At 44.8% G+C, this 27,500-nt stretch overlaps 1 protein-coding gene across 1 annotated transcript in view; it reads left to right on the forward strand.

Annotated features, from left to right (window-relative positions):
- LOC137421979 (histone-lysine N-methyltransferase ASH1L) overlaps positions 1-27,500 on the forward strand; it is a 328,014-nt gene that overhangs the window by 149,226 nt on the left and 151,288 nt on the right. Inside the window, exon 5 of the mRNA XM_078773027.1 lies at positions 27,434-27,500. This exon is cut by the window's right edge and continues 19 nt beyond it. Coding sequence (XP_078629153.1) covers positions 27,434-27,500 — 67 coding nt within the window. The remainder of the gene's footprint in view (positions 1-27,433) is intronic.

The raw sequence follows: 27,500 nt of genomic DNA on the forward strand, positions 1-27,500 counted from the left end.
CCAGCATCGATACACCAACCCACGAGTGCTCAGTGGCCCTACGGCCTTTAATAATGTGCAGAGCACCCCATCCAAGCACCAAAAGCACCACCCCATCATGTACAGTCAGCACCATCCGGTGCACCAATAAAGTGTTCAACGTCACCGGTGGTGTCGCAGCCGGCCGATGTTCTGCCGCTGGTCTTGCCTTCCTGAAGTGCACTTGGCCTTCTGGCTTCTTTCAAAAATAAAGAAAGGCGCCAACCGCGTCCATTTCTGTATTGTGGCCGTCAGGGGGCCAACTAAAAGTGGTTCACCTGTATGGCATAGGTGCCACGTTGACCCATAGGTCCATCAACGGGTGGTGCTTGGCCGCAAAAAAACTGCGGTCCATGGTGGGCGGCCACAAACATTGCGGTCCATATGGTGTATCGATCCAGGCAGCAAGCAGCGAAAGTACAGGCCCACAACTGCGGAGCCAGCACCTCTCTCTCCTCTCTCTCTGCCCCAAAGCCAGATCCTCGGAGGTGGGAGACAAAAGAAGAAGACAAGTGAGTAAGGTGGTAAGGGCGCAAAAGTGCACGCAATACAAGGTGATGCACACTGGGGGCACATGGGAACCAGGTGAGACAGGTACGTTCCTACCGTACGCCCCCCCCCCCCACCAGGTAACCTACATTGCCCCTCCCTTACCCCTTACTGTATCCACAAAACACAACACTACCATAAACATCTACTTTACAAATCAACAAACGTCCCTACTGTCTTCCCCGTTCCTCCCATAAACCAAATTCGTCTTCTCTCCCTCCTAACCAATCAAATTTTGCCATTTCCAACTCTCATCAAAATTTGCCATCTCAACTCAACATCAAAATTTGCCATCACCAATTCATCATCAGTCCCTCCTAAGGAGGGAGGGATGGAATCACCCCAATGTCTCATCCACGTCGTGATGCGTCTCACAAATCCACACAGCAATTCTCATTTCCTGCAACACAAAAGAAAGAAACACAGGTGTGGAGTCATCATCATCACCTCAGGTAAGTGGCTGCGTATGGTGCGACAGGTTCATCAATCCTAACTATTTCCTAAATGACTTTAACAACTTTACATTACCCGGGGTCTTTCTCCTGCCAAACCATTGGCCCTCTTACACTATGGGTTCTAAAAACCAATTCCCATTGACCAAACTGTGGTGCTTTTCAATTTGGGGTCTCACTCCCCCGATTCATCTCCCGGTGCCCTCGCACAATTTCTGGGCTGTGACGTGTAGCTCTCCCAGCAGGTCTATCCACCTGCACACCTCCACCACTGCAGTTGCCACCCGAGCTTACCTAGCTCCTCACCCTAACCTAACTAACTGGGGAAGGCCCTCTCCTGGCTCTGTCACCCCCCTGGTGCCCTCTGGCACTGGGCTACCCGGGTCCGTCCTCCGGATCCTCGGGCCCCATCCACAACTACCGGCTCCCAGAGCCCACATGCGGCCTCACCTGGCCGACATCCTCACAGTGGTGGAGTGCCCAAACCAACTACACACACTAACAGGCTACACGCCCAGCCATTTCCACAACACTAATGCACCCATCCACAATACCATTCTGCAACCGCACCACAAATGCCAATATCCAACCACAATTTACCTATACCCTCTACCTAACACTTACACTACCCGCCCCGGGTACTCGTGAAAGGGGTCCACTCTTCCCCCATCCACACCTTCGCACCATGCACACCACTCCGTACCACTTACTCCATATATTCCACACACCTGTACTCGCACACCTGTGCTCTCACACCTGGTGCCACCTGCACCCTTCTCTCCCCAAGCGCATTCGCGCTGATCCACAACACTCACTACTCATACACTGCTCCACACTGCTCCACACTGCTCCACACACCTGTCCAGTTGCCCACCTGTGCAATCACACCTGTTCAATCACACCTGTTTAATCCTCAACACACGGCATCATCTCAGCTAACTACTCCCCTCTGAAACATGCGCTTCCCAGTCGTCCCTTTAAACTATTGCGCTCCCACGTCATTATCATCCACACTAAACTACCTGCGTCCCCCACTACAGGTATCAGTCACTAACTAAACTTAACGTTACCTAATGTCATCTTCTAGGGCCCTAACAATATAACCTAACCCACCCGGCTAGTTTTCACTGCCATACACCCCATAAGCTATAGCGCATTTGCCCCCACTTTTATGAGGGATGACAGAGTTGCCATCCCACCACATCGGGCATCTCCCACTACCAATTTTGCACATCAAATTTCAACAAATCAAAAATTTGCCAATCACTACTCATCATCTGCCAATCATTACTGCCAATCCCTTGCCAATCATAAAATTGTGTTTTTTTTCTAATTTTGGGGCCAAAACACTATCCTCGTCATTACAGTCTACTTACTAATGCCTCTCGGTGCGCCAATTCCTGTCCAAAGCCCGGCTTCGTAAAGCCAAGCCATGAATGCGGGTTGTTTGGTGCCAGCGGCTGGATACGTCCCGCATTCGTGGCAGGGACGGGGGCTTACCCGGGCCGAGATCCCACGCACCACCTCGGCGTGGAGCCATCCAATGTCCCGATCTCGACCTGCCGGCACGTCTCAATAGAAAGTGGTCGCCATGACGACCCTTCCTATCGGCCTGCCCGCTCCGCCTAGTGGAGCCCGGACGCGGCCGTTCCACGCGAGGCCCCAGCGTGGATCGCGCACGGCGGTCCTTTCGAACCCGCCGTGGCTCGGATCCCCGCTGGTTCTCGCGGCACGCGAAGCTGCCCGACGCGCACCGAGGGCCCGATTCGGCTATAAGTCGTTCTAACCTCTAACCCGGTTACCGTCGATGCTTCACCTGCACGCTTACATGCATACGCTACCCCTTTCTTACTCATACATGCAGCCGTTTCCATGCTCCTCGTCGTACCTCTTCTTACACACCTCGGTACACCCATTCCGCTCACCGACTTGGTCACACACCTGACCACCGAACACCTTGGCACACATTCGTCGCTCGCACACCTCACCAACACACCTCTTCGCGCCCCTTTCTCGGTCACCTCCTTTGTGACAATCACAGGTGTGCTCTCACTCGCACACCCAACCACGTGCCTCACTACCAATTCCAGCGTGCATTCCCACTCACGCTCTACCATTCCAGGTGTGCATCCTTCCATTCCAGGTGTACATCCTCGCTCACCTGTCACAACCAACTCACGCTCCTTGTCACTCTCACTACTCTCACCTCCATTCTTGACAGCGCACTCTTTCCTCATGCACCTGTCCGTTACACACCTTTCTCGCGCACACCCTTGCGCACACTCTCCCGTCACACCCTCTGTAACACTCACCACAGGTGTACACTCTTCCTTGCCTTTGACAGCGCACTCTTTCCCCATGCACCTGTCCGTCACACACCTTTCTCGCGCACACTCTTGCGCACACTCTCCCGTCACACCCTCTGTAACACTTACCACACCGCGCTTCCATGTGCTCCCTCGCACACGCGCTACGACCGACTCACTCTCGCCAGCACCCTCACTCCTTGGCACGCACTTTTTCCTCACACACCCCAGAGTCGGACTTCCTCGCACACCTCCTTTTTCGCACACCAGACCTGTCGCACACTTCACCAATGGCCTCTCACGAACACCCGGGTCCATCTCGACCCCCAAGCTCCTTAAATCACCTGGCGCATCATACGCACGACCATATTGGTCACCACTTACACCGGGTCCTCTTCCTCTTCGCTTCTCCTCCATCACCTGCGAATCCCTCATCCGGTTAATGAGCACATCATCACGATCCAAACACAGACTTTGGACCAATTCTTTTATCTCCTCTTTTATCTCTTTCTTATCCCCTCTCCGTCGCTTCTTAATTTCGCTCACCCCTTCTTCCACTTCTTCTAATTTCTGCTTCACCTCTTTTATTTCCCGGTACGTCTCCTCAAGTTCTTCCTCTAACTCCACTTTATTTTTTTCTATGTGCTCCCGCACCTCCCGCTCTTTAACTTCCATCACCTCTACCACCTTGTCCATTTTCCTCGTCAGGTCCTCATGTACCGTGTGACACTCTTTTTTAATTACCCCTACGTCCTTTTTCATCTCCTTCTGTGTCGATTTTAAACCCTCTATTACCGCTGTGTTCTTCTTTACCTGGTCCCCCAACTCCTTTTGTCCCACTGTCAGTTGTTCTACTCCCAGCGTCAACTCCTCTATACCACCTTGCAATTTTACAGTCCCCTTTCTCACCTCCTTCTCCATGCGCTCCTTACAGTGCCTCACCTCCTCGCGCACTCCTCCGACCTCCTCACTCACACCTCTTCTGATCTCCTCTCCCATCACTTGCATCTCCTGCCCAGATGCCACCCTCATCTGCTCCATTTCCTCCCTGTGAGCATCCAGTTTAGTTTCTACCCCCATTCTGACCCCCTCTATCTGCTGCCCCATTTGTTTAACTTCCCTTTCCGCTTGGTCCCTCATGTCCCTCAATTTGCCTTCCATACTGTTTTCTAACCCCTCTAACCTCTTTTTCATCCCTTCCATTTGATTCTCCTGAACGGCCATTCTGTTTTCTACCCCCATTAACCCCTCCTGTATTTCCCCTAATCTATTGTCTAATCCCTCTATTCTACTCCCTAACCGCCCGATCTGGGCCCCCATGTCCTCCCACAATTTCTCGCTATTGGACCCCATGTCCTCCCTCAATTTCTCGCTATTGGACCCCATCCTTTGTTCTAACCGTTGGCTATTGGCCCCCATGTCCTCCCTCAATTTCTCGCTATTGGACCCCATTTGGCCCTCCAATCGCTCACCCTGAGCATCCATCCGGTTCCCCATTACCCCCAATTGCTCACTCTGCAGTTTGAGGGACGCCTGCATTTGCACCATAAATTGCTCCATGAGGGCCTGCATTTGGGCCATCCCTCCCACTTGTGCAGCGGGTGCGGCCGCCGTAGCTATGTGCGAGGCGCCATTTTGCGTGCCCGCAACCTCGTGCGCGAGGCCGCCATTTTGCGACCCTGCCACCCTCACTGCTTCGCTCTCCTCATGTCCCTCAATTTGGTCCTGGATCGACCCTGCCTCACTCTCCTCTACCGGAACCCAGCCGTCTTGATCTGCCATAGCGCGACTTTCAAAATTCGGGTTTTTATTTTTGTAAAACAAAATCAAATTTCGCCGTTAATAATTTCGAGCGCGTGAAGCGCGCTCCGGGTCCAATCCCACTTCCCGACACCAATTGTTACTGATATAACACAATTGGTGTCCCAAAATTTGGGCCTAACAAATTTAGTCCCAGGTCCGAATCCAACTCCTGACAACCAATTGTTACGGACACGACTTAGATGTTATGATGGGCCGAGCGGAATGGCCGCCGTGTTCGCACAGTTTACCCGATTACACTCGAACGTTGGCCGAATCGCGCTACGCTAGATCAATGAAGGAAAGGACACAACGGCTGGGATTAAGGCAACGACACAAGGGGTACAGTTCTCAAGACCTCCGGAGGAGGATATAATATTGGTTATGCAGAACGGTTAGATTACACGGCAAGAGGTAAAGCACAGCAAGATGGGCACTTATAGTTGTCTACGTGAGATGCGGTGAACCTGGGTACGACATTTAATGGGGGAAAAAGGGGAAGGTCGGGGCTACAGAGTGTTGTTTACAGATAATGGGACTAGGGAATGGGGGATTGGGGATAGTTGGGGAGTATTGGGGAAATAGGGGAATATTTACAAGCGGATATGGATGGAGGCCAAATCCCATATCCGCAACAATATATATATTGATATATATATATATTGATATATATATATATATTGATATATATATATATATATTGATATATATATATATATATTGATATATATATATATATATTGATATATATATATATATTGATATATATATATATATATTGATATATATATATATATATTGATATATATATATATTGATATATATATATATATTGATATATATATATATATTGATATATATATATATATTGATATATATATATATATTGATATATATATATATTGATATATATATATACAGTGGTACCTCGGCTTACGAGTTTAATCCGTTCCGTGACGGAGCTCGTAAGCCAAATCGCTCGTAAGTCAAAGCAAATTTTCCCATTCAAATGCATTGAAATGCTATTAATCCGTTCCAGCCTCAAAAAAAAAACACCAATTTTTTTTGTTAGGTGCTTTTAAATAACAAAAATGTACTTTATAAATAACAAATAATGTATAAACAAGCACGACCTCGTATATACTGTACATAATACAAGAGAATGTAAAGAAATAAACTGGTTTTATTAAGCAGAGGAGAAGAGCATGCCAGGTGAGGTGTGCGTGTTGTCGACTTGGCGAGGCAGTACGATCGTACTCCTTCTACGATATGTACGATTTTGAAGCAGAAGGAGTCCATAAAGGCTATAACGCCAGCCAAGGGCGTTACGATTATTTCAAAGCTCCGGACCTCTATCCATGAAGATATGGAGAAGTTGTTGTTTGTGTGGTTGAAGGAGAAGCAGCTCGCAGGAGATACCGTGACCGAGAGCATCATGTGTTTGAAAAGATTGAAACTCGGATATCGAGCACGGACCACGAGGTGTTTTTTCTTTTTTCTTAATCTCGGTTTCAGTGAACTTTTGCTCTGTGCTCACGTGTACTGTACCTGTACCTGTAATGGTACGTCAGAGGATGGCACCTGTTGTCATCATATTAAGTGCAAGATGTTCTGCATCGTAAGTTGGTACACCGTGGTCTTTCGGCGGTGTTTAAGCCGGCCGTCTTGGCTTCTGTCACCATTGGCATTGAGTCTTTCGATGTAGGTAGGTCGTTGTGTGCCGGTGCCTTGGCCGAATTCCTTCATTGCTGCATTGTTAGCTCACCTGGTTTTTTATACCACATCTTTGGTTATCGGACCAGCGAATGACGTCATCTCCAAAGTATGGCTTATTCTCACTTGTCTTGGACGATCTTCTACTTCTAGCCTTCCACCGTGCATTTGGTGTCCACTGTACTTACTGTACAGTGCCTGGTAAAATTGATGTAATGGGTTTTTGACCGTCAACGCCATGAACCGTCATGAACCGTCATGAACCGTCATGAACCGTCATGAACCGTCAACGCCATGAACCGCTAACACTCAAAAGCCCATTTATCGCGCCTTATAAAGCAAAACGCAAACCGAAAGCCATGCCTCTCAAGCGAGGCGTGCTTCCGTGGTCACGTGATCCACAGGTGTAGCTCATTATACCCGCACGCGCGACACGCTTTGGCGGTCACGTGACCAGCCACTCTGGAGGCGGGGATCCCCGCCGATGACGTCACCGGCTGGAGCAAGGAGATTCCTCGCTCATGTATTTCGACGATTGCGTGTTTTATATCCAAGCAGAGATGCTTTCACGGCAAGATAACCACGTGACCGGAACCGGAAGCCACAACCGGAAAATTCAAAAAAATACATTTTTTGAGCTCGTACATCGGATCTCGGCTCGTATCCCAAAGCAACAAACCGCCCGAGCGACGGCTCGTATCCCGAAAAACTCGTACGTTGGGGCACTCGTAAGCCGAGGTACCACTGTATATATATATATTGATATATATATATATATATATATTGATATATATTTATATATTGATATATATATATATATATATTGATATATATATATATTGATATATATATATATTGATATTGATATATATATATATATATATATATATATATATATATATATATATATATATATATTGATATATTGATCAAGGCACCTCCTAGCTTTAATGGTGAGCACCAGCTACGAATTATGTCTCACACGGTAAATACCGCATAACCCGGAGGATGACAATGAATAGCGACTAACTGTATAAGACAACAAATGCCTAATGGGCTGGTAAACCTGGCTTCCTGGATTACCTGATTACTTTGTGCTTATTTAAGTAATTTTGATGATTTCCTGGGTGCCTTAAACCTAGGTATACACACTGAAAATATCTCTCTAGGTTGACTACTATTCGACAGAGCCATTTTAGTGGATCAGGATGTCACCTTGGGATGCCATCTTGGACTTGTCAATAAATAATTAACTGATGGTAATTTTATTGATTCAATTGGACTCCTTGGGCCCTAAAACCTAGGGTTAGACACCAAAACCACCTTTCTAGGTTGAATAATAATTGAGATATGGCCATTTTAAGCTCCCGGCGGCCATCTTGGACGCCATCTTGAAAATGACCCCTTTCCGGAAGTCAGATGTTACTAGATTTTTAGTATGTTATTTAGTATGCACAATGGTACCAGAATCCATTGAAAAACCTTTTGTATCAATTTTTGGGGGGTTCAACCATATACAGTCATCCCTCGTTTATCGCGGGGGTTACGTTCCAGAACCCCCCGCGATAGGTGAAAATCAAAGTAACAGTACAACAATAATAGTAATCAAAAGTACAATCAATATATATCCTATGATGGTACCTTCAGTTTCGTAATATATAACTCACTGTGCTCCAAGTGAGTGAAACAAGAACATTCCCAATGTCTCTTTCCCGGCTTCAAACCCAAGTTGATTCCGGTTTCAAACCAAAGTCGATCCCGGCTTCAAGCCAAAGTCGATCCGCTCCAGCGATCGTCAGAACGATGTCCAATCGAGACCAGAATCCCGTTCGGATGACAGTCACAGTCACGCGGCCAAAGCTGCACAAAGGCGCCCTCAAGGCGACTGGGAAATCCAAAGGCGCCCTCCAGGTGACTCGGAAATCACACCCTCGGGTATGGACGTTCCACGGCTCACAGTCGGCCACACGCAGATTTTCCAATCAAAAGCCACGTTACACACACCCACACCAGATTAACGTCTGGTGCGGTGGAAATGGCTGAAGTGAAGCAAAGAAACCTTGCGCGACGCTCAAAGCGCGCGAGTCAAAATGGCCAACGGCCCGTACTCGAGACGTAACGGCAGTCAAACGATTCTCTTCGGAATCGACCGCAAAACCTGACACGCAGGTTGATCTGTCACAGCGACAACAACTGTGTCGCCCGAATCCCTTTCCCGGGAATCCCAAAAGTTTGCAAGTGACCTCCGTTCGCTAGCGTTGGCTCAAACCCTTAACGCCGCTCGGCTTCTTCCCCGATTCACTCGCTTCGCCTTCTTTTTTTACTTCCTCTTCTTCTTCGTCCGGTTCCGGTTTCATTTAGAACATTAACCTTTTTACCTTTTGACAATAATAATTGCTATTTCCCTCAAACAACAATAATAATAAGACATGGAATCAAAAATGTTTACAGTGGATGAAAACCACAACAACGGAAGTGACGAATCCGTAACAATATATATATATATATATATATATATATATATATATATATATATATATATATATATATATATACAGTATATATATATATATATATATATATATATATATATATATATATATATATATATATATATATATATATATATATATATATATATACAGTATATATATATATATATATATATATATATATATATATATATATATATATATATATATATATATATATATATATACATATACATATATATATATATATACATATATATATAAATATATATATATATATATATATATATATATATATATATATATATATATATACACATCTTTAGAACAGATAGTGACATCGTCTTACACTTTCTTTGATGCATGTTGGGATGTCAGTTGCTGCATAATTCAATGAGAAGCGTGGATGATGTATTTTATTGCTTTTGTATTGTAACATGGTTAGATCTGCTGCTCTTGGTTGTCACAGTTGCTTCAGAAAGTTCCAAAGTAGTTTTTTTTTTGTAGTTTCACACAGGGCATTGCTTGGCAACGACTGTAGACACATTACAGGCATAAGATGTTTGAGGTGAAGTCTCACCGCAATCTGTGCTCGCTACACTTCAGCAGAGACAGCAGTATAAACCAGATCCAATGAAGCTGGAGTTGTGAAGCATAGGCTGGCTGACTGATGTCATCCTGTGCTTCCATTGGTCAGTGTAGCTGCTGGTCATTCTGAATCATTCCTGACGCTCCTCCACCAATGCCTGATGGCATTTTAAAATCACAACTAATGGCAAAGCGTAGATGAAGCCTCATATAATTTATGGGATGGGAAGCCTCGTTTGTGCAGCCTCATAGAATGGTTGACCACCAAAGCCAGGTCTATCATAGCTGAGCGATCAATTGTGCAACCAAATAGCTCTCAAAATCACGCAACTTAATTGCATTCAATTGTTTTGTCCGCATCTGAGGAAGTAGTTGTACAACAACTTTCCTGCATATGTTTTGGCAATCGTGCTAACTCTGGTGGTGCTGCTGGTTTCCCTTAATAGGCAACAATGGCTTCATTAATTAATGATGAAGCAAAGGACATTATATTGTATTATCTGTATTTTTTACATATGATCTTGAATCTTATTGCAGAAGCGATGTCACTGAAATGTTTGATGAGTCCGTAACTCAGCGTCGCCAGTAACACACCACATATTTGTTTCCAAATTATAATTAAGTAAACTCGCCAGTAACAATGCCCCTTTCCCCCAAATTTAGGCCTGGGATAACCAGGAAATACAGAAAGATGGATTGATACTGGATAATTCTGATATTTATTGAATGTCATGAAACCTCCAATTGAACAAGGAGTTGATACTCCAGATGCCCCACCTTTTGGGTCATATGGTGAATAAATCTGTGTAATATGAAAGCTAAGCCTTGAAAAGTTTTTGAAATGTCACGTACACAAGCCAAGTTGGTTGGTTGCCATGGCAACAAAATTCAGCCAAACTCCGCCATGATATAATCAGGTTCAGAATTGAGATAATGTAATGAGGAATAAATATCTGAAATATGAAAGCAAAATGTTCAAAGTTTTTGGAAATATTGCGTATTCAAGCCAAGTCCCCTACCATCTTTCTCCAATTCTTCCCCCTCCCCCATCCTCCTCCTCAAACCTACCTCCTCCCCACTTCCTCTCCCTTCCATCTGATACCTCCACCTCCTCCAACCTTCTGCTTTTCTCTGCCCCCCTCAAACAATGCTTCACTGTGCCTCATCCCATCACCATCAAACCTTTTGTCCTCCTCATCCTTCCCTTTCTCCTACCTCTTCTGCAATTTCTGACACACTATCAACAGCTCTCCCTACGTCTCCATCTCACCCCTCATCTTACCCTACCCCTCCCATCCCCTGTCCTGTATCTGATGCTCCCCTCCCTCTTCTTTAACGGAATGGACCTCAAACATCCGGGGCCTTCGCTCAAACCTGATTGATCTCTCCATACAGGTTGCTTCTGACAACCCAGACGTAATCTGCTTAACAGAAACTTTCCTCATTCATGATGTCTCTGATTCCTTAATATCTCTTCCTGGTTACTCTCTCCTCCGGTCTGATAGACCTGAGCCTCGTCCTGGTGGTGGGGTTGCTATCTTTATCAAAAACTCTCTTCCTCACTCTCCCTGCACTGCACTGCCCTCTCTCCTCCCCACACCCAGTAGTACCTCTGGCTACGGCTTCCCCTCCCCCCCCCCCCCACCCCCCCCCCACCCCCACATTTTGTTCATATACGTTTTGTACCGTCCACCAAACAGTGATGACTCCATCTACATCTCGCTGTCTGACAACATGGACAAACTTCTATCCACTCATCCCAACTCTCTCTTCCTCATATGTGGTGACTTCAACTGTCATCATGCCAGCTGGCTGGGTGTGGGTACCGCTCTCACCAGCCATGGCTCCTCTGCAAATTACGTCTGTGAATCACTGGTGAACCCTGGTGTTGGGCTAGCGGCTAGGGTGCCGGCTTAGGATCCTAGGATCCTGGGTTCGAATCCCGGTCGATCGCTGAATTAACGCCAGGGGGGTTGACTCAGCCTGTCATCCTTCCGAGGTCGGCTAATTGAGTACCAGTTCACTGGTAATTCCCTGTTTGGCGTTAAAGGCGGCAAAAAGGGTTGGCGTCAGGAAGGGCATCCGGCCGTAAAACATTGCTTCAAAATGTGGACCAAAAAACAACAACAACCACGGTTCCCGAAAAAGGCCAACCCCCGCTTGCGGGGAAAAATGGCCTCTAAAGGTGGTTTTTTTAAAATCACTGGGACTGACACTATCTGTCAATTTCCGGACCCGGATCTCAATCAACGGAGCATCTTCTCTTCTAGACTTGGTTATGACTAATTTCCCTGCAAATGTCTGCTGCTCTCCTTCTGCTCCAATCGGCTCATCTGATCATGTGCTTGTTTAAGTGGATATCTCTCTGGCCATTCTCAGAGAGCCTCCTCAACGTCGACGAGTCTGGCATTTCACTCAGGCAGACTGGCATGGTCTTCAAGCAGCCATCAATCATCTGGACTGGTCTGCCATCTCGACTGCCTCTGACATAAACTCTTCCTGGGAATTCTTCCAAAATAAACTGCTCTCTCTCATGCATAGATTTATCCCATCTCGTCTTCAGTTGTCTTACCCTTCCTCCCGTCCATGGTACAATGAATCTTGTGGTGAGGCAGTTGCCCTGAAACAACTTGCCTTTGCCTCTTGGGAGGCTAATCCAAATGAAGGCAATCTCAGTTCCTTTCACAAAGCTCGGAATAAGTGTGTGTCTACCCTCAGGAGAGCCAGGAAACAATATCTCTCCACCCTCAAGACTGAACTCTCAATTCTGTCTCCCTCCTCCAAATCCTGGAGGCATCTGGTCAAATCTGTTTCTGGTGTGTGTTCTCCCTCTATCCCCTCGCTTACCTCATATGGCGACACAGTTGACACTGCACTTGACAAAGCCGAATGCCTCAACTCTGTGTTTGCCTCAAAGTCTTGTGTCCCAAACCCTTCTCTCTCTGTACCCACCTTACCCAGTCGAACCCAGCTGCTCCTGGACTTGGTGTCCTCCCTTGACAATGTGGAGAGGTTTCTGTCAAACCTCGACTCTGACTCTGCAACTGGACCAGATGGCATCAGCCCACAGGTCCTAAAATCCTGCTCTGCCGCTCTATCTCATAATCTCTCTGTTCTTTTCACACTCTCTTTTGCTCAAGGTCATTTGCCTTCTGCTTGGAAATCAGCCAACATTAGTGCTTTCCACAAAAAAGGTCCAAAAACACATCCTTGCAACTACAGACCAATCAGCCTGCTCCCAATAATCAGCAATGTCATGGAATCAATCATCGCTTCTGATATCAAATCCTTCCTCTTCTCCAATGGCTTGATCTCTGATCATCAATTTGGATTCAGACCAGGTCACTCTACTCTGGACATGCTGCTTCTGCTGTCTCAACAATGGATGGAGGTCCTCAATGCCAAACAGGAAATTACAGCTGTCTCCCTTGACATATCACGTGCCTTCGATACGGTCTGACACCCCGCTCTGATCACCAAACTCTCCTCCTATGGTATCCATGGAAACCTCCACTCATGGCTTGCAGACTTCCTTTCTGGTAGCAGTCAACGTGTGGCTCTGAATGGAATTCTCTCATCTCTCCCTTCCTGTTCAGGCTGGAGTTCCTCAAGGCAGTGTTCTGGTCCCTGTGCTTTTTCTCGTCTTCATTAATGATCTCTCCGACTCTTTGGAAAATCCTCTCTATCTCTTTGCTGATGACTCCACTCTCTGCCATTCCATTTCTCAACCCTCAGATCGGTAGACAACATCCTCTTCACTCTCTGCAGACCTGGATAAAATCACAAACTGGTCAAGCAAGTGGAACATGTCTTTCAATCCTGACAAATCTCACACTCTCACTTTGTCTCTCCGAAAAGACAGTCTGGACAACACACATCTAATTGCTGAACACTGCTCTTGAAGAAGTTCTGTCACTCAAGCTTTTGGGTCTCACTATCTGCCATGATCTTTCTTGGGAAAACCACATTTCCAAGCTGGCCTCCAAAGCCAGTCACCAACTGGGCATTCTCTGTCGTGCGAAGTCCTTTCTGGGGGCTTCTGAGCTCCTCACCACATACAAAGCTTTCATCCACAGCTCAATGGAATACTGCTTTTCCCTCTGGGCTGGTGCTCCTGCCTCACACCTTGCTCGGCTTCACGTGGTTTAAACCAAAGCATTCAGAATCATTGGAATCTCCCGCGATGAAGCTGATTCTGAGGGCCTTTCTCTCTCTCACCTTTAGGCAGGTTGATGGTCTTTCTGTCTTCTACCGACTCCTCTCCGGCTTTGCTCCCCCTGCTTTGTCTGTGCTCTGTCCCCCAAATATTCCTGCAAGACGCACAATATCTGCCAGCAACCCTCTTCTGGTGAAATGCCAAAATCAAGACTCTGCTCACCTTCACTCTTTCATTCCTCTTTTCTCCCGCCTCTGGGCCAAACTCCCTCACTCTCTTCAATCCCACTCCTCCTTCCACGTCTTTAAAACAGCTGTTCACCACCATCTCTTATCCTCCCTCATCAAAAACCTTGATCTTTTCTACCCCTGTTAATACACCCCAAAATCCGCCTCTTTCCATCCCCAACTTCTTTCCTGAAATTCCTTGAAGTTTTCTTTTTCTTTATACCATGTACCCCTCCCTCCTCCTCCAGCCCTCCCCCTTCCACAGATCTACCGACATCCCTGTTCTCTCCTGTTGTGTGCATGTGTGCTTCCCTCTCTCTCCCCCTCTTGTCTCCCTCTCCCTTCATTGTATGTTCTATGTGTCTGTGCATGTTTTCATGTTCAATGTGTTAGCTCTTACATGAGCCTCGATTCTCTATACAAAAAAAAAAAAAAGATTTTCTACAAATTCACTCAGCTTGAATTCTGAACCACCCAGTTTGGCCACTAAATCTGTTAGCCTCGGCTGTTACAAGCCAGGAAGTTCTTGGATTACCTCTCGGCAGCCTGTTTCTTGAATATCGAGTTTTTCTTCTCAATGTAAGCTTTTTGGATAAGCCACACTGTCTCGAACAATCTCAAAAACAATTAGTTGCGCTTCTGCACATATTGATTTCTCTGTCAAGGCAATGATCACAGAGGATGGTTACCATGGCTCTTATCCTCTCACTCGAATAGCCCATGGAATTTTTTTCATATACATATTTTTTGAGGTTTTTCCAATCATGGCATGTCTTACTTATACCTCGTTGTTGTGAGTTGTGAGTTGATCATTATTAATTTAGCTAAATCAGCTCACGCTGCAGCGTTCGTCCTAACTCTTCATCTCATTGACATGTTGTTTTCATTAATGAGGTTGAGAAACGGTTTCTGTGCCCAGGCCGATAAAATGCCCTGGTGTCTTCATGCCAAGATTCAACTCCACCATCTGTGGAATGTTGTGGCATGAGGTTGAAAATTCCATCATATTCTATACCTAAAGTAATGATATGTATGGAGCCACCTATCGTTGGTCGAGTGAATTCATACTAACCTCTTTGTATTTAATTTTGCTTTACGAAGCAAATTTTGTTGTAAATAGTCCCTTTAATAACTCAAATAAAATATTTTCCTGAAACATGTTCCTGTCACATTTAAGGCTGAAGATTGCTCTGACCTGGATCATAGAGCACATTGTGTCCCAGACGGGAAATGTAAAGCCAGGTGTCCCGTCTGCAATGTGGATGTTAAAAGAATCAGAAATATTGTTTTTACAAGAGTCGGATGTACTGCATCGTTACATACTGGTAATCTTATTACACTTAAAACTTCCATCAACCAAACAGTGGTATGACTATGTCACGGCGATAAAACATTGCATATGACTTGTACTTGTCACCTAACTAAATCATCCACGAAGTTCTGTTTGAATCCATGCATAACATTTTTGAGATATCCTGCTCAAAGACAAGCAAATGAAAAATCACTCATAGAGCAAAACAGAATAAAGTAGAATGGCACTCAGTAGAGCATCCTTTTGACCTAAAAAAAAAATGGTGGTTGAATTCAGTGACCTGATATGCAAATCGTCTTCAAATTTCAAATCAATCGGATGGAAATTGAAGATTTTAGAAATTCGAAAAAAGGTTGTTGACCTTGTGACCTATGTTGACCTCAAAAATACTTGGTGGTTGAATTTAGTTAGCTGACATGAAAATCCTATTCAAATTTCAAATCAATCGGATGGAAATTGAGGCTTTTAGAAAGTTGAAAAGGTTGTTGACCTTTTTCCTGATGTTGTTCTCAAAAAATTAGTTGATGGTTGAATTCAGTGACCTGATATGCAAATCGTCTTCAAATTTCAAATCAATCGGATGGAAATTGAAGATTTTAGAAATTCGAAAAAAAGTTGTTGACCTTGTGACCTATGTTGACCTCAAAAATACTTGGTGGTTGAATTCAGTTAGCTGATATGTAAATCGTATTCAAATTTCAAGTCAATCAGATGAAAATTGAGGATTTTAGAGATCTGAAAAAGTGGTTGACCTTTGACCTATGTTGACCTTTTGACCTCTAAAAGAAATAGGATTTTAAAAGGTTTTAAACAGTTTGTTTTTTTAATTTATTTAAAAAGAATTTTTTTTTGCCCAAGTAACAAGAAAACAGACAGGCAGACAAACAGGAGTGAAAACATAACCTACGTCCACCTTCGTTCGCACAGGTAAAGATGGGAATAATACCGTTGATGAGCTGTATTCTGGGATAGTGCCGTCAGCAGAGGAGCCGTATTGAAAAGGTAGGTGACATTTTATAGTCGATGATGAATCTCATATTTTCTGCCCTCTTAAAATTGGGAAGGACAGAAAAATTCTCTCAATACTTCTTCTTTTGGTAACTCTTGGTAACTTATTTTAATAACTTCTTTTGGTTTTGAACTCCATGCTTCATTTTACAAAACTGCTCGTTTCTGCCTAGTGGACTGCTCTTGAAACATGCCACCATATTTTAATTTCCCAGACATATTTTTCAGGGCAATACCACAAAGCTAGCTGGCAGTGCAGTACTTTTACCATTAAATTGAATTTACTGTACTTTGCTTAATCCAGTGCACTCTTATTTGTGTGTGGCTCAACAAAACTCCGCGAATTATGGACTTCCTGCACAGATCAGACCGGAACCTCTCACGTAGCATTCCTTTTTTGGTTTCATGACGCATTGAGAGATCTGAAAATTTTGTTTTGGTGGCTACTTTTGGGGTTGGGAATAATCCTATATATGAACAGTCAGCTTCAAAACTCAAAACAGCATAATGTTTATCTTACCATGTAATAAAACAGACATGTTGGCATTGGCAACAGCCAACTTATGAATGGTGTGAAGTTGCATTTCCACGATTGGCATGATATGATCTGATTCGGATTCAGTACAAGTCTCTGTGCACAACTGTTATGTGCCTAAATATCTAACGTGCAACTCGTGTTGGCAAATACGCATGGCAGCATGTTATTACCCTGTGCACGCGAAGTGAAAAGCGGGGTTAAGCAAATGGCTCATGTCCATCCTGTCCGTCGGTCTTATCAGTTTATAATCGAGGAACAACTTGTTTTTTTTAATTGAATGTTATATTTTGAACATGAATCATGAATTTTGAACATGCAGGCGTTTCGTTTTACAGTAACTTGGCTCTGAATTTGTCCCGAGCGCACCTGCGCAGAGAGGAGTGTGGTAATATCTTTACTCTGTCTGTCTACCTGGCAGTTAAACAAAATTGAAAATCATTCCAAACAGAAAACTTACTGTCATCATTTTGAAAGCAGCCTATGGCTGCTGGTTGCATAAATTTCTGCAAGCGTGACTGTGCCACTGATGCAGGGCCCCCTGTTACCAGTAAACCGGTACTCACTTTGCCAACCTCAGAAGGATGACAGGCTGAGTCAACCCACCCGGTGTTGTATCTAACGACACGACAGGTAATCAGGTTCACTATGTTTTTTCGTTCAAAATTTTTGGAGATTAGCAAAACTATACATTTTTGGAATATTCAGAGCACGAGGAATCCAAAAATTAATGTTGGCATTTGCGTAGACACCTTTGTGAAAATGACACTCAGGACAGTGATGAAGATCTGTAAAAGCATATTCCTGAACGGTATAGACCTAGTAGATCCTGTGTATTGGACTTATAGTTCAATCTGATACTAACAAGGCTGCTTTCTTGCTTTATAAACCCAAACCTATAACTTCAAAGGACTTGCAATAACATGTATTATGTAATACAGTTATATCACAAATATAAAGACAATGGTTTTTCAATTACCTTTGTTTGTTGCTTTTCTATAATCTTGAGCACCATTTTGAGGCCTTTATTGGATTCCTTGACCCAGAAAACATAGGTTTAGCATATTTAATCAGGTTTCTAGGTTGAGTAGAAGCCGAGATAGCGCAAAATATGTATTTTATGGTGGCCATTTTGAAAATCCAAAATCTGTGTCTGTGCAAATGCCAACATTGATTTTCAGATTCTCCATGCTCTGATGATTCCAAAAATGTACAGGTTTGCTTATCTCCCAAAATTTTGAACGAAATTATATTTGTCAACATAGTGAACCTGACTGAGGGGCTTCAACTGAAGACCCTAACTAAGATCTTAAGCCAGCCACCTTTTCAGTTAATCCAACACCAGGCTTGTAAATAAGAGTAAAAGTTACAAATAAGAGTAAAACTTGAGAAATAAGGGTATCACTGAGTATAACGCCAACATGAGATATGTGGTTCCGCGATTGGCAGTTCTTTGTTTGGTGTTACAGTATTTTGCTTTCTCTGTATCGTGTTTCCTTTTAATTTGCCTTCAATATTGCTCAAAGGAGTTGCCATTTATTATTATTATTATTATTATTATTATTATTATTATTACTATTATTCTCTTCTTTTCTCTCAATCCAAACCTTGGGCCATTTTCCACCATTGCCATTGCCAGCATTCATGAAAGATCTTGTATGTTATAAGGAATTGCTCTTATACCCCATCTGGAAGGGAATCGGGCTTGCTCATTTCTAGTTTGTGGATGCTTTAACAGGTGAGAATTTACACTGGACAGGTTGCTACTATATCAAAGGGTGCTGCCCAAGTGGCCTTACAACAAGGTAGTAATTTGGTCTGGATGTAGGATCCATACAATGGCTTGATATTTTCAAGAACCACCGTGGGATCTTTAATGTACACGAGCAAGTGCGAGCGGAAGGCGCAGCCGGTTTAACGTCCCCTCCGGAAGGCGGTGTACTCGTCGATGCTATGCCAACGGTTTTGCAAATGGCATTGAACTCCTTGGGGTCCATAATTTCCAAGGGTCCATTTACGTAATACCCCGTTATGCATTTGAATTAGCGTGGCCTCCTTCACGTTCGCTTGGGTCTGGCTTTTGTTTGATTTCCTTGCTGTTATTCCGAATAACTTTAAACTGTTTTTTTCTGGTTGTTGTGCACAAAATGATTGCATCATGATGTGTTTCCTTCCAGAGGCATGGACATCTTTAAGCTGGCTTTCTCATTATCTTCGACTTCCTTGATGCTTCGAGACATTCCATCATTTGTTTTGAACAGCTGCAGGCATTTAGACCAAGCGTTGGCATTGTTCAATTCCAAATCCCTGTCTCCCAGTTTCCATGAGCATTGCTCAACCATGCTTGTTGCTCACTTCCAGTTATCTGGATTTGGCAAATGACACTCAGAGAGTGGTTCTTTAACTGGAAATGCAGCAGCACTTAAATCCGTTCATGCCAAGCTCCAGTGCCTTGAGCTTTCGGAGAGGTGATTGGGACAACCTTGACTCGAGTGTCAGGCCGGTCCTCACGGCCATCCTTGAGCATCGGAGCTGTTAGTGTTCATTCAAAGCTAAATACAGTCGTACGGATCTCCTCGTCTGTCTCTCGCATGAATCAATGCAAGTGGACAGGCAGCGACAATTCAGAAAGCGCTCGGCAATGCCTCATGCTGCTGCCTTTCTTTTCCGCACCGTTCTCAGGAAACGGTCTGACAGCCGCTTCAAACCTCTGATCTGCAAGCGGTGAAATTAAACAAGCACCGAAGTGAATTATTGAAACGGGGAGCTCGGAAGAAAATGGTGAATGGCAGCTCTGACAGCGTTCCACAGCCGAAATAAATGAAGGCCTTGTTCTCGAAACCTTATCTGGCCGTTGAGGGACAATTGGCTCGGATCCAAAGCCTGTTCTTTTTTATGGCGAGCACAAAAAGGTTTTCCAAGGAATTTACTACAGTCGCTGCACACAATGGCCATTCGTGGAGGCAGCTCGGGCTTTGTGTACTGTGTTTGTGAGTGTTCAAAGCACAAGTCCTAAACCAGTTTTCACTGTGCGTGCCGTTTGTTGACTTTGCTTCTTTCTTCCCATCGCCCGACAGCTAATACCTTCAAAGTGGAAAGTCGTGTGATATCTTTACTCTGTTTCGCAATTCCGACCCTAGGTGTTAACTGTTAAAAAGTCTTGGGATGGGAGATGGGAGTGTGGCCTGGTCTCGCCCACTCTTGTCATCGATGGGTGTACTGCTCGGCTCTCCTCGTTCTCACGTACACCTGTTGCTATCGCCCCGTGGTAAATGAGATTTGGGGGCTAACCACACCGGTGCCCAACTTTCCCAAGGTGGTACTGTTCGGACGTTGTCTCACAACACTTGCTCCAGTGCAGAAATCGCTGCCTTACTCGAAAATAGGCAGAATTAAGATACAAACCGATGATGCGTCATGCTTTCCTTACTCTATGTGCGTTTTATTGAGCTTGTCGATACTTTGGGGTTGGGGGGTTAAGCATATTCAGGGGTAATTTTAGACATTTGTCAGCAAATTGTTTTATCGGTATGAAAGTAAGCGGGAATGATTACTGCGAGTTGAATTCCAATTACTTTGACATTTCCATGAAAGTCTATTCAGTCATGGACCTAGGTAACTTTACTTTTGGTTCAAAAACTACATTTTTACATGATGGATAGAATCAGCAGGACATTGATCGAGGTATGCTAACCGCCATGGGAAGGAAGGAGTCCATGGTGGTTAGCATCAACATCTGCATCTCCATCCATCCATCCATCCACTCCATCCACTCCATCCTCTGCTCTGATGAAGGGTTAACACACGAAACGTCTGCTCTTCCTCGATTCCCACGGCAGTTGACCACCACAATCAACGTCCATGGTGGTTAGCACACCTCAATCAACATCCATGGTGGTTAGCATGTCTCAATCGATGTCCATGGTGATTAGCATACCTCGATTGATGTCCACAGTAGATATCATACCTCAAATGATGTCCACAGTGGTTAATACATCTCAAACAACGTTCATGGCAGTTGTCACTGAGTCCATGCCCAGGGTGGTTAGCATACCTCGATTGATATCCACAGTGGTTAGCATACCACGATCTATGTCTACAGTGGTTAGCACACCTCAATCAATATCCACAGTGGTTAGCATACCTCCATTGATGTCCACAGTGATTAGCATACCACAATTTATGTCCACGTAGCTAGCATACCTCGATTGATGTCCACAGTGTTTAGCATACCTCGATCGATGTCCATGTTGGTTAGCATGCCATGATTGTCCACAGTGGTTAGTATACCATGATTGACGTCCACAGTGGTTAGCATACCTCGATCAATGTCCATGTCGGTTAACATGCCACGATTGATGGCCACGGAGGTTAGCATACCACGATTGATGTCCACAGTGGTTAGCATACCACAATTTATGTCCACGTAGCTAGCATACCTCGATTGATGTCCACAGTGTTTAGCATACCTCGATCGATGTCCATGTTGGTTAGCATGCCATGATTGTCCATAGTGGTTAGTATACCATGATTGACGTCCACAGTGGTTAGCACACCTCAATCAATATCCACTGTGGTTAGCATACCACGATCGATGTCCATGTTGGTTAGCATGCCATGATTGTCCACAGTGGTTAGTATACCATGATTGACGTCCACAGTGGTTAGCATACCTCGATCAATGTCCATGTCGGTTAACATGCCACGATTGATGGCCACGGAGGTTAGCATACCACGATTGATGGCCACAGTCGTTAGCTTACCACAATTGATGTCCACGGTGGTTAGCATACCCTGATCAATGTCCATGTTGGTTAACATACCACGATTGATGGCCATGGTGGTTAGCACACCTTGATAAATGTCGCTGTTGGTTAACATACCACGATTGATGGCCACGGTCGTTAGCTTACCACAATTGATGTCCACGGTGGTTAGCATACCCTGATCAATGTCCATGTTGGTTAACATACCACGATTGATGGCCATGGTGGTTAGCACACCTTGATAAATGTCGCTGTTGGTTAACATACCACGATTGATGGCCACGGTGGTTAGTATACCTCGATCGATCAATGTCCATGTTGGTTAACATCCCACAATTGATGGCCATGGTGGTTAGCATACCTCGATCAATGTCCATGTTGGTTAACATACCACAATTTTATTTTTTATTTTTTTTGTATCCAGAATCGAGGCTCGTGAAAGAGCTAACATTTATCACACAAACAAGTCAAACAGACAAACAAAATATATAAAAAGAGGGAGTGGTAGACAAGATGGGGAGAGATGGGGAAGCACACAAACACAACATTTGAGAGCAGGGACATCGGGAGATGTGTGGGATGGAGAGGGCTTGGGGGGAGGAGGCGTGGAAAGGGGGGGGGGGGGTGGGAGAAGTATAAAACACAAGGACACCAAGGACTTCCAGGAAAGAAGTTGGTATTTCAAAAAAGAGGATTTGGGGTGAAATTAGCGGGGGTAGAAAAGATCAAGGTTTTGGATGGGGGAAGATAAGAGATGGTTGTGAGCAGCTGTTTTAAAGACCTGGAGGGAGGAGTGGGATTGAAGAGAGTGAGGGAGTTTGTTCCAGAGGTGGGAGAAAAGAGGAATGAAGGAGTGAAGGTGAGCAGAGAGTCTTGATTTTGGCAGTTTAACCATAAGATGGTTGCAGGCAGATCTTGTTGACCTGTAGGAATATTTGGGGGACAGAGCCCAGAGAGAGCTGGGGGGGGGGGGTGGGGGGGGGGGCAAGGCCGGAGAGGAGTCGGTAGAAGACGGAAAGAACACCAACCTGCCTGTGGTGAGTGAGTGAAAGGCCCTTGGAGTTCGCTTCATCGCGGGAGATCCCAATGATTCTGAACGCTTTGGTTTCAACAGCATGAAGACGAGCTCGGTGTGAGGCAGGAGCTCCAGCCCAGAGGGGAGAGCAGTATTCCATTGAGCTGTGGATGAAAGCCTTGTATGTGGTGAGGAGCTCAGGTGTGCCAAGGAAGGACTTCGCACGACGGAGGATGAATTGATGGCCACGGTTGTTAGCATATCTCGATCAATGTCCATGTTGGTTAACATACCACGATTGATTGCCACGGTGGTTAGCATACCTCGATCAATGTCCATGTTGGTTAACATACCACAATTGATGGCCACGGTGGTTAGCATGAAGACATGTTAGCAGAGAAGACCGGCAGAGAAGATAACTGAGAAGGAAGTTGAGGAAGCGATAAAAGCAATGAAGAGTAGAAAAGCGGGAGGGCTGACCGGAGTTGTGGGAGATATGTTGAAGCCAGCAGGAAGTTGGGGTGTGAGGAGAATGACAGAGATCTGTAATCTGGTGGTGAAAGAAGGCCGCATTCCAGTGGATTGGGAACTGAGTACCCTCGTCCCTCTATACAAGGGGAAAGGTGACCCTCTGAACTGTGGCTCGTATCGAGCGATAAAGTTATTGGAGCATGGAATGAAGGTATTGGAAAGGGTGTTGGAGAGGAGGATAAGGAAGAAAGTGAAGATTGACGAAATGCAGTTTGGATTTATGCCAGGAAGAGGAACAACAGACGGCTTTTTATTGTAAGGCAGTTGCAGGAGAAGTACATGGAGAAGAGGAAGAAGTTGTTTCTTGGGTTTGTTGATCTGGAGAAAGCATTTGATAGGGTTCCACGCGAAGTAGTGACATGTGCATTGAGGAAGTTAGGAGTGGAGGAATGGTTGATCAGAGTAGTGATGGCAATGTACAAAAGAGCGCGCACAGCTGTAAGGACGAAGGACGGGAACAGTGGTGAGTTTGAGGTGAAGGTGGGAGTGCATCAGGGGTCCGGTACTAAGTCCACTACTATTTGTAGCTGTGTTGGAGGTGCTGGCTCAGAACGTAAAGGAGGGTTTACCGTGGGAGTTGTTGTGTGCAGATGATCTGGTGTTAATTGCAGAAAGTATGGATGGACTGAAGGAAAAGATGAACAAGTGGAAGGAATTTATGGAGAGAAAAGGTCTGAAGGTGAATATCGGAAAGACGAAGGTCATGGCAGGTGGTAAAGCATGTGGTGAGGTGGAAAGAACTGGGAAGTGGCCGTGTGCTGTGTGCAGGAAAGGTGTCGGAGTGAACTCCATTCAATGTGCAATGTGCGCTGAGTGGGTTCATCAAAAATGTAGTGGTTTGAGAGGGTCATTAACCAGTGTGGCAGCTACATTCAAGTGTAAGGTGTGCACAGAGGGAGCTGCAGATGGAGGAAATGCTGAGTTGGATCTTGGAGACGGCGTGAAGCTGGAAGGTGTGAAAACATTTTGCTACCTCGGAGACGTGCTGAATGGAGAAGGTGGATCGGACTCGGCAACGGTTGCTCGAGTGAGATGTGCATGGAAGAAGTTTCGGGAACTGAGTGGCGTGCTGATGAGGAGGGGAGTGTCGTTGAAGCTGAAGGGAAAGGTGTATGCTGCATGTGTGAGAAGTGTTATGATTTATGGGAGCGAGACGTGGGTAATGAACGTCGAGCAGCAACGAAGGCTGGAAAGGGTGGAAATGCGAATGGTCGGTGGATGTGTGGAGTATCGTTGAGAGAGAGGAAGACAAATGATGAATTGCGAAAGATGATGGGAATAGAGCCTGTGATTGATGCTGTGAAGAGGAACAGGTTGAGATGGTTTGGTCATGTGTTGAGGAAGGATGAAAGTGACTGGTCGAGAAGACTGATGGAAATGAATGTAGAAGGAAGTAGAGGACGGGGAAGACCGAGATAGACTTGGCTAAAGATGGTAGAAGAAGAAATGCGGGCAAGGGGGTTAACAAGGGGAGATGCAGAAAATAGGGCAAAATGGAGAAGATTGTCATGGGGACCGCAAGTCTAACTCTGCTCTAGCAGGAAAAATGGCCTTAAAATGCATGTTGTTGTTGTTGTTGTTGATCAATGTCCATGTTGGTTAACATACCACGATTGATGGCCACCGTGGTTAGCATACCTGAATCAATGTCCATGTTCGTTTACATAACACGATTGATGGCCACGGTGGTTAGCATACCTCAATCAATGTCCGTGTTGGTTAACATACCACGATTGATTGCCACAGTGGTCAGCATACCTCAATCAATGTCCATGTTGGTTAACATACCCACGATTGATGGCCACGGTGGTTATCATATCTCAATCAATGTCCATGTTGGTTAACATACCACGATTGATGGCCACGGTGGTTGGCATACCTCGATCGATCAATGTCCATGTTGGTTAACATACCACAATTGATGTCCACGGTGGTTAGCATACCTCAATTGATGCCCGTGGCTCGATCACCATCCTGTTTATTTCATCTATTGTTCTACCTATCCGCTGACAAAGATCGACACTCGCCTTCACCTGCAAGACTAGTTCTTTATTCTACAAGCAGTTTGGTCCCCGTAACATTGCCAAAATCTCCTACGAGTTCTTTATAACCCATGTTTTGTTTGGTTACCTGAAATGTGAATTATGCTACCCTGACGCGTGAGAATCCAGCAGAAAATCGACAGTTAAACTGTGCCAGAGGTTGTTGTTACTCTTTCGTTTAAGTCAAAACAACTACTGTGAAATCTCTTCAAATGTTGTGACTTCTTGTCCTTGAGAAAGTAGAAAATAATTTTAGCGATTCGCATTGCAATTCACTGAGGGTTCTTTCATTTTTCAGGACACGTTGGGGAGGCGTTATTGCTTCAGACCTAATAGGGATTTCATTTTTCGCATTTTTTTTGATGATTGGTAAATAGTGTTTATTTCATCACTAACTAATCATTAACATAATGCATTTTATAAAGTAATATATTGCCGTATTGTTATAAATTATCATATGTAAAAGCATTCAAGGTGTTTTTATCCAGTTTTAGTAAGTTGATGCAATTTTTCCTTCAGAAGTCTGCCATATACGACTATACGTATACCCAAATGTCAGCTTGTGAGTTTGTACAGATGTCTGTCCCCCTTCATAAGGGTAGCTTTTAAAGGCCAATCGTTTAACATGAATATGTGTTCTCTACGGTCTGTTTTTTGAGGATAAAACATGAACTCCAAAAAAAAATTCCATAAAAGAGTTATGTCTCTTCTATTGTAATTGTAGACGGTGGCTTGCAAACCAAGCCTCAAGGGCGGTGTACAGAAGCATTTAAAAAAAAAAATACTAAATACAAGGCGCGGGGAGGTGAAATTCGCTGCACACGATGCGCAACGCACTCAGCGTAAAACGAGTGTTCGTCTACATCCGTATGATGTCTAATAAAGATGATATAAGCACACCTGACACTAGGCCGAGGCTTCAGACTTTGGCACGCTCACGAGGCTGCACCGTCGAATAAACTGTTCCAACTGTTCTAGTCTAAAAGTAAACACAACCACCACACAAATGCTTGATAATAACTAATGGAGGAAATAGGCCAAGGAGTTGCAGGATGGCCTAGAGATATGAACACTCACCTGTATAAGCATTCAAGTTGCTTATACAGGTGAGTATATGCTCGAGCCATGTGCTGCACTCTAAAGAAGAAGAAGCCGAGCCAAATATATTTCCAGATACTGAGCTGAGATGTACCACAAATGAATATACATATTGATGGGACGACACATGGTTATTGGAGTAGAAGAATAAAGTGAAGATAAAAACAATTCCTAACAGTTGGTGGTGGTTGCGGTTTCTTATGTAGCCTGTGGCTGTTTGGCTGCATCATTTTCTGGAAGCGTGGCTGTGCCACTGATGCAGTGCCCCCTGTTACCAGTAAGCTGGTACTCATTTTGCTGACCTTGGAAGGATGGTTTGCTGAGTCAATCCACCTGGGGTTAATTCAATGGAACGACAAGGGCTCAAACTCAAGACCCCAAGATCTTAAGACCTTAAGCCAGCCGCCTTAACCGTTAAGCCAACACCAGGCTATAAGCATAGGAAACAGACATGGTACCTTATTGTGCAAGTTGTGCGATGATGAGTTGTTTCCTATGACGTACATACGTGTGCATTTTCCCTCACTTGTTGACTCCACCACACCCTCACTACATAACTTGGCCTCCATCCACTCACAATCTCTTCTCATGTCATCTTCAGCATATGGAAACGTAGAATCGTTCACGGTGCCAAGGAACTGACGAGAAGTTGGATCAATAGGTAGAATTTTATTTATGCCTTGGAAATTGATTCGAGCACTGATTTTTCTGAATGAGTTGGGTTCTTTCCTTGTGGTGTTTTTGATGATTCCCTCAATTAACGCCCTTTTTATTTTTCATCGGACGGAGTGTTGAGCATCATGGGCTGTCATGTCTCACCAACAGGGCTAAGAGCAAGGGTGGCTCTCCTGCGGTGGAGTACCTGCTGAGGAACATGTTGGACGTGGCTACA

Source organism: Myxine glutinosa, chromosome 2 (assembly GCF_964187855.1).
Source record: "Myxine glutinosa chromosome 2, kmMyxGlut1.1, whole genome shotgun sequence".
NCBI lineage: Eukaryota > Metazoa > Chordata > Myxini > Myxiniformes > Myxinidae > Myxine > Myxine glutinosa.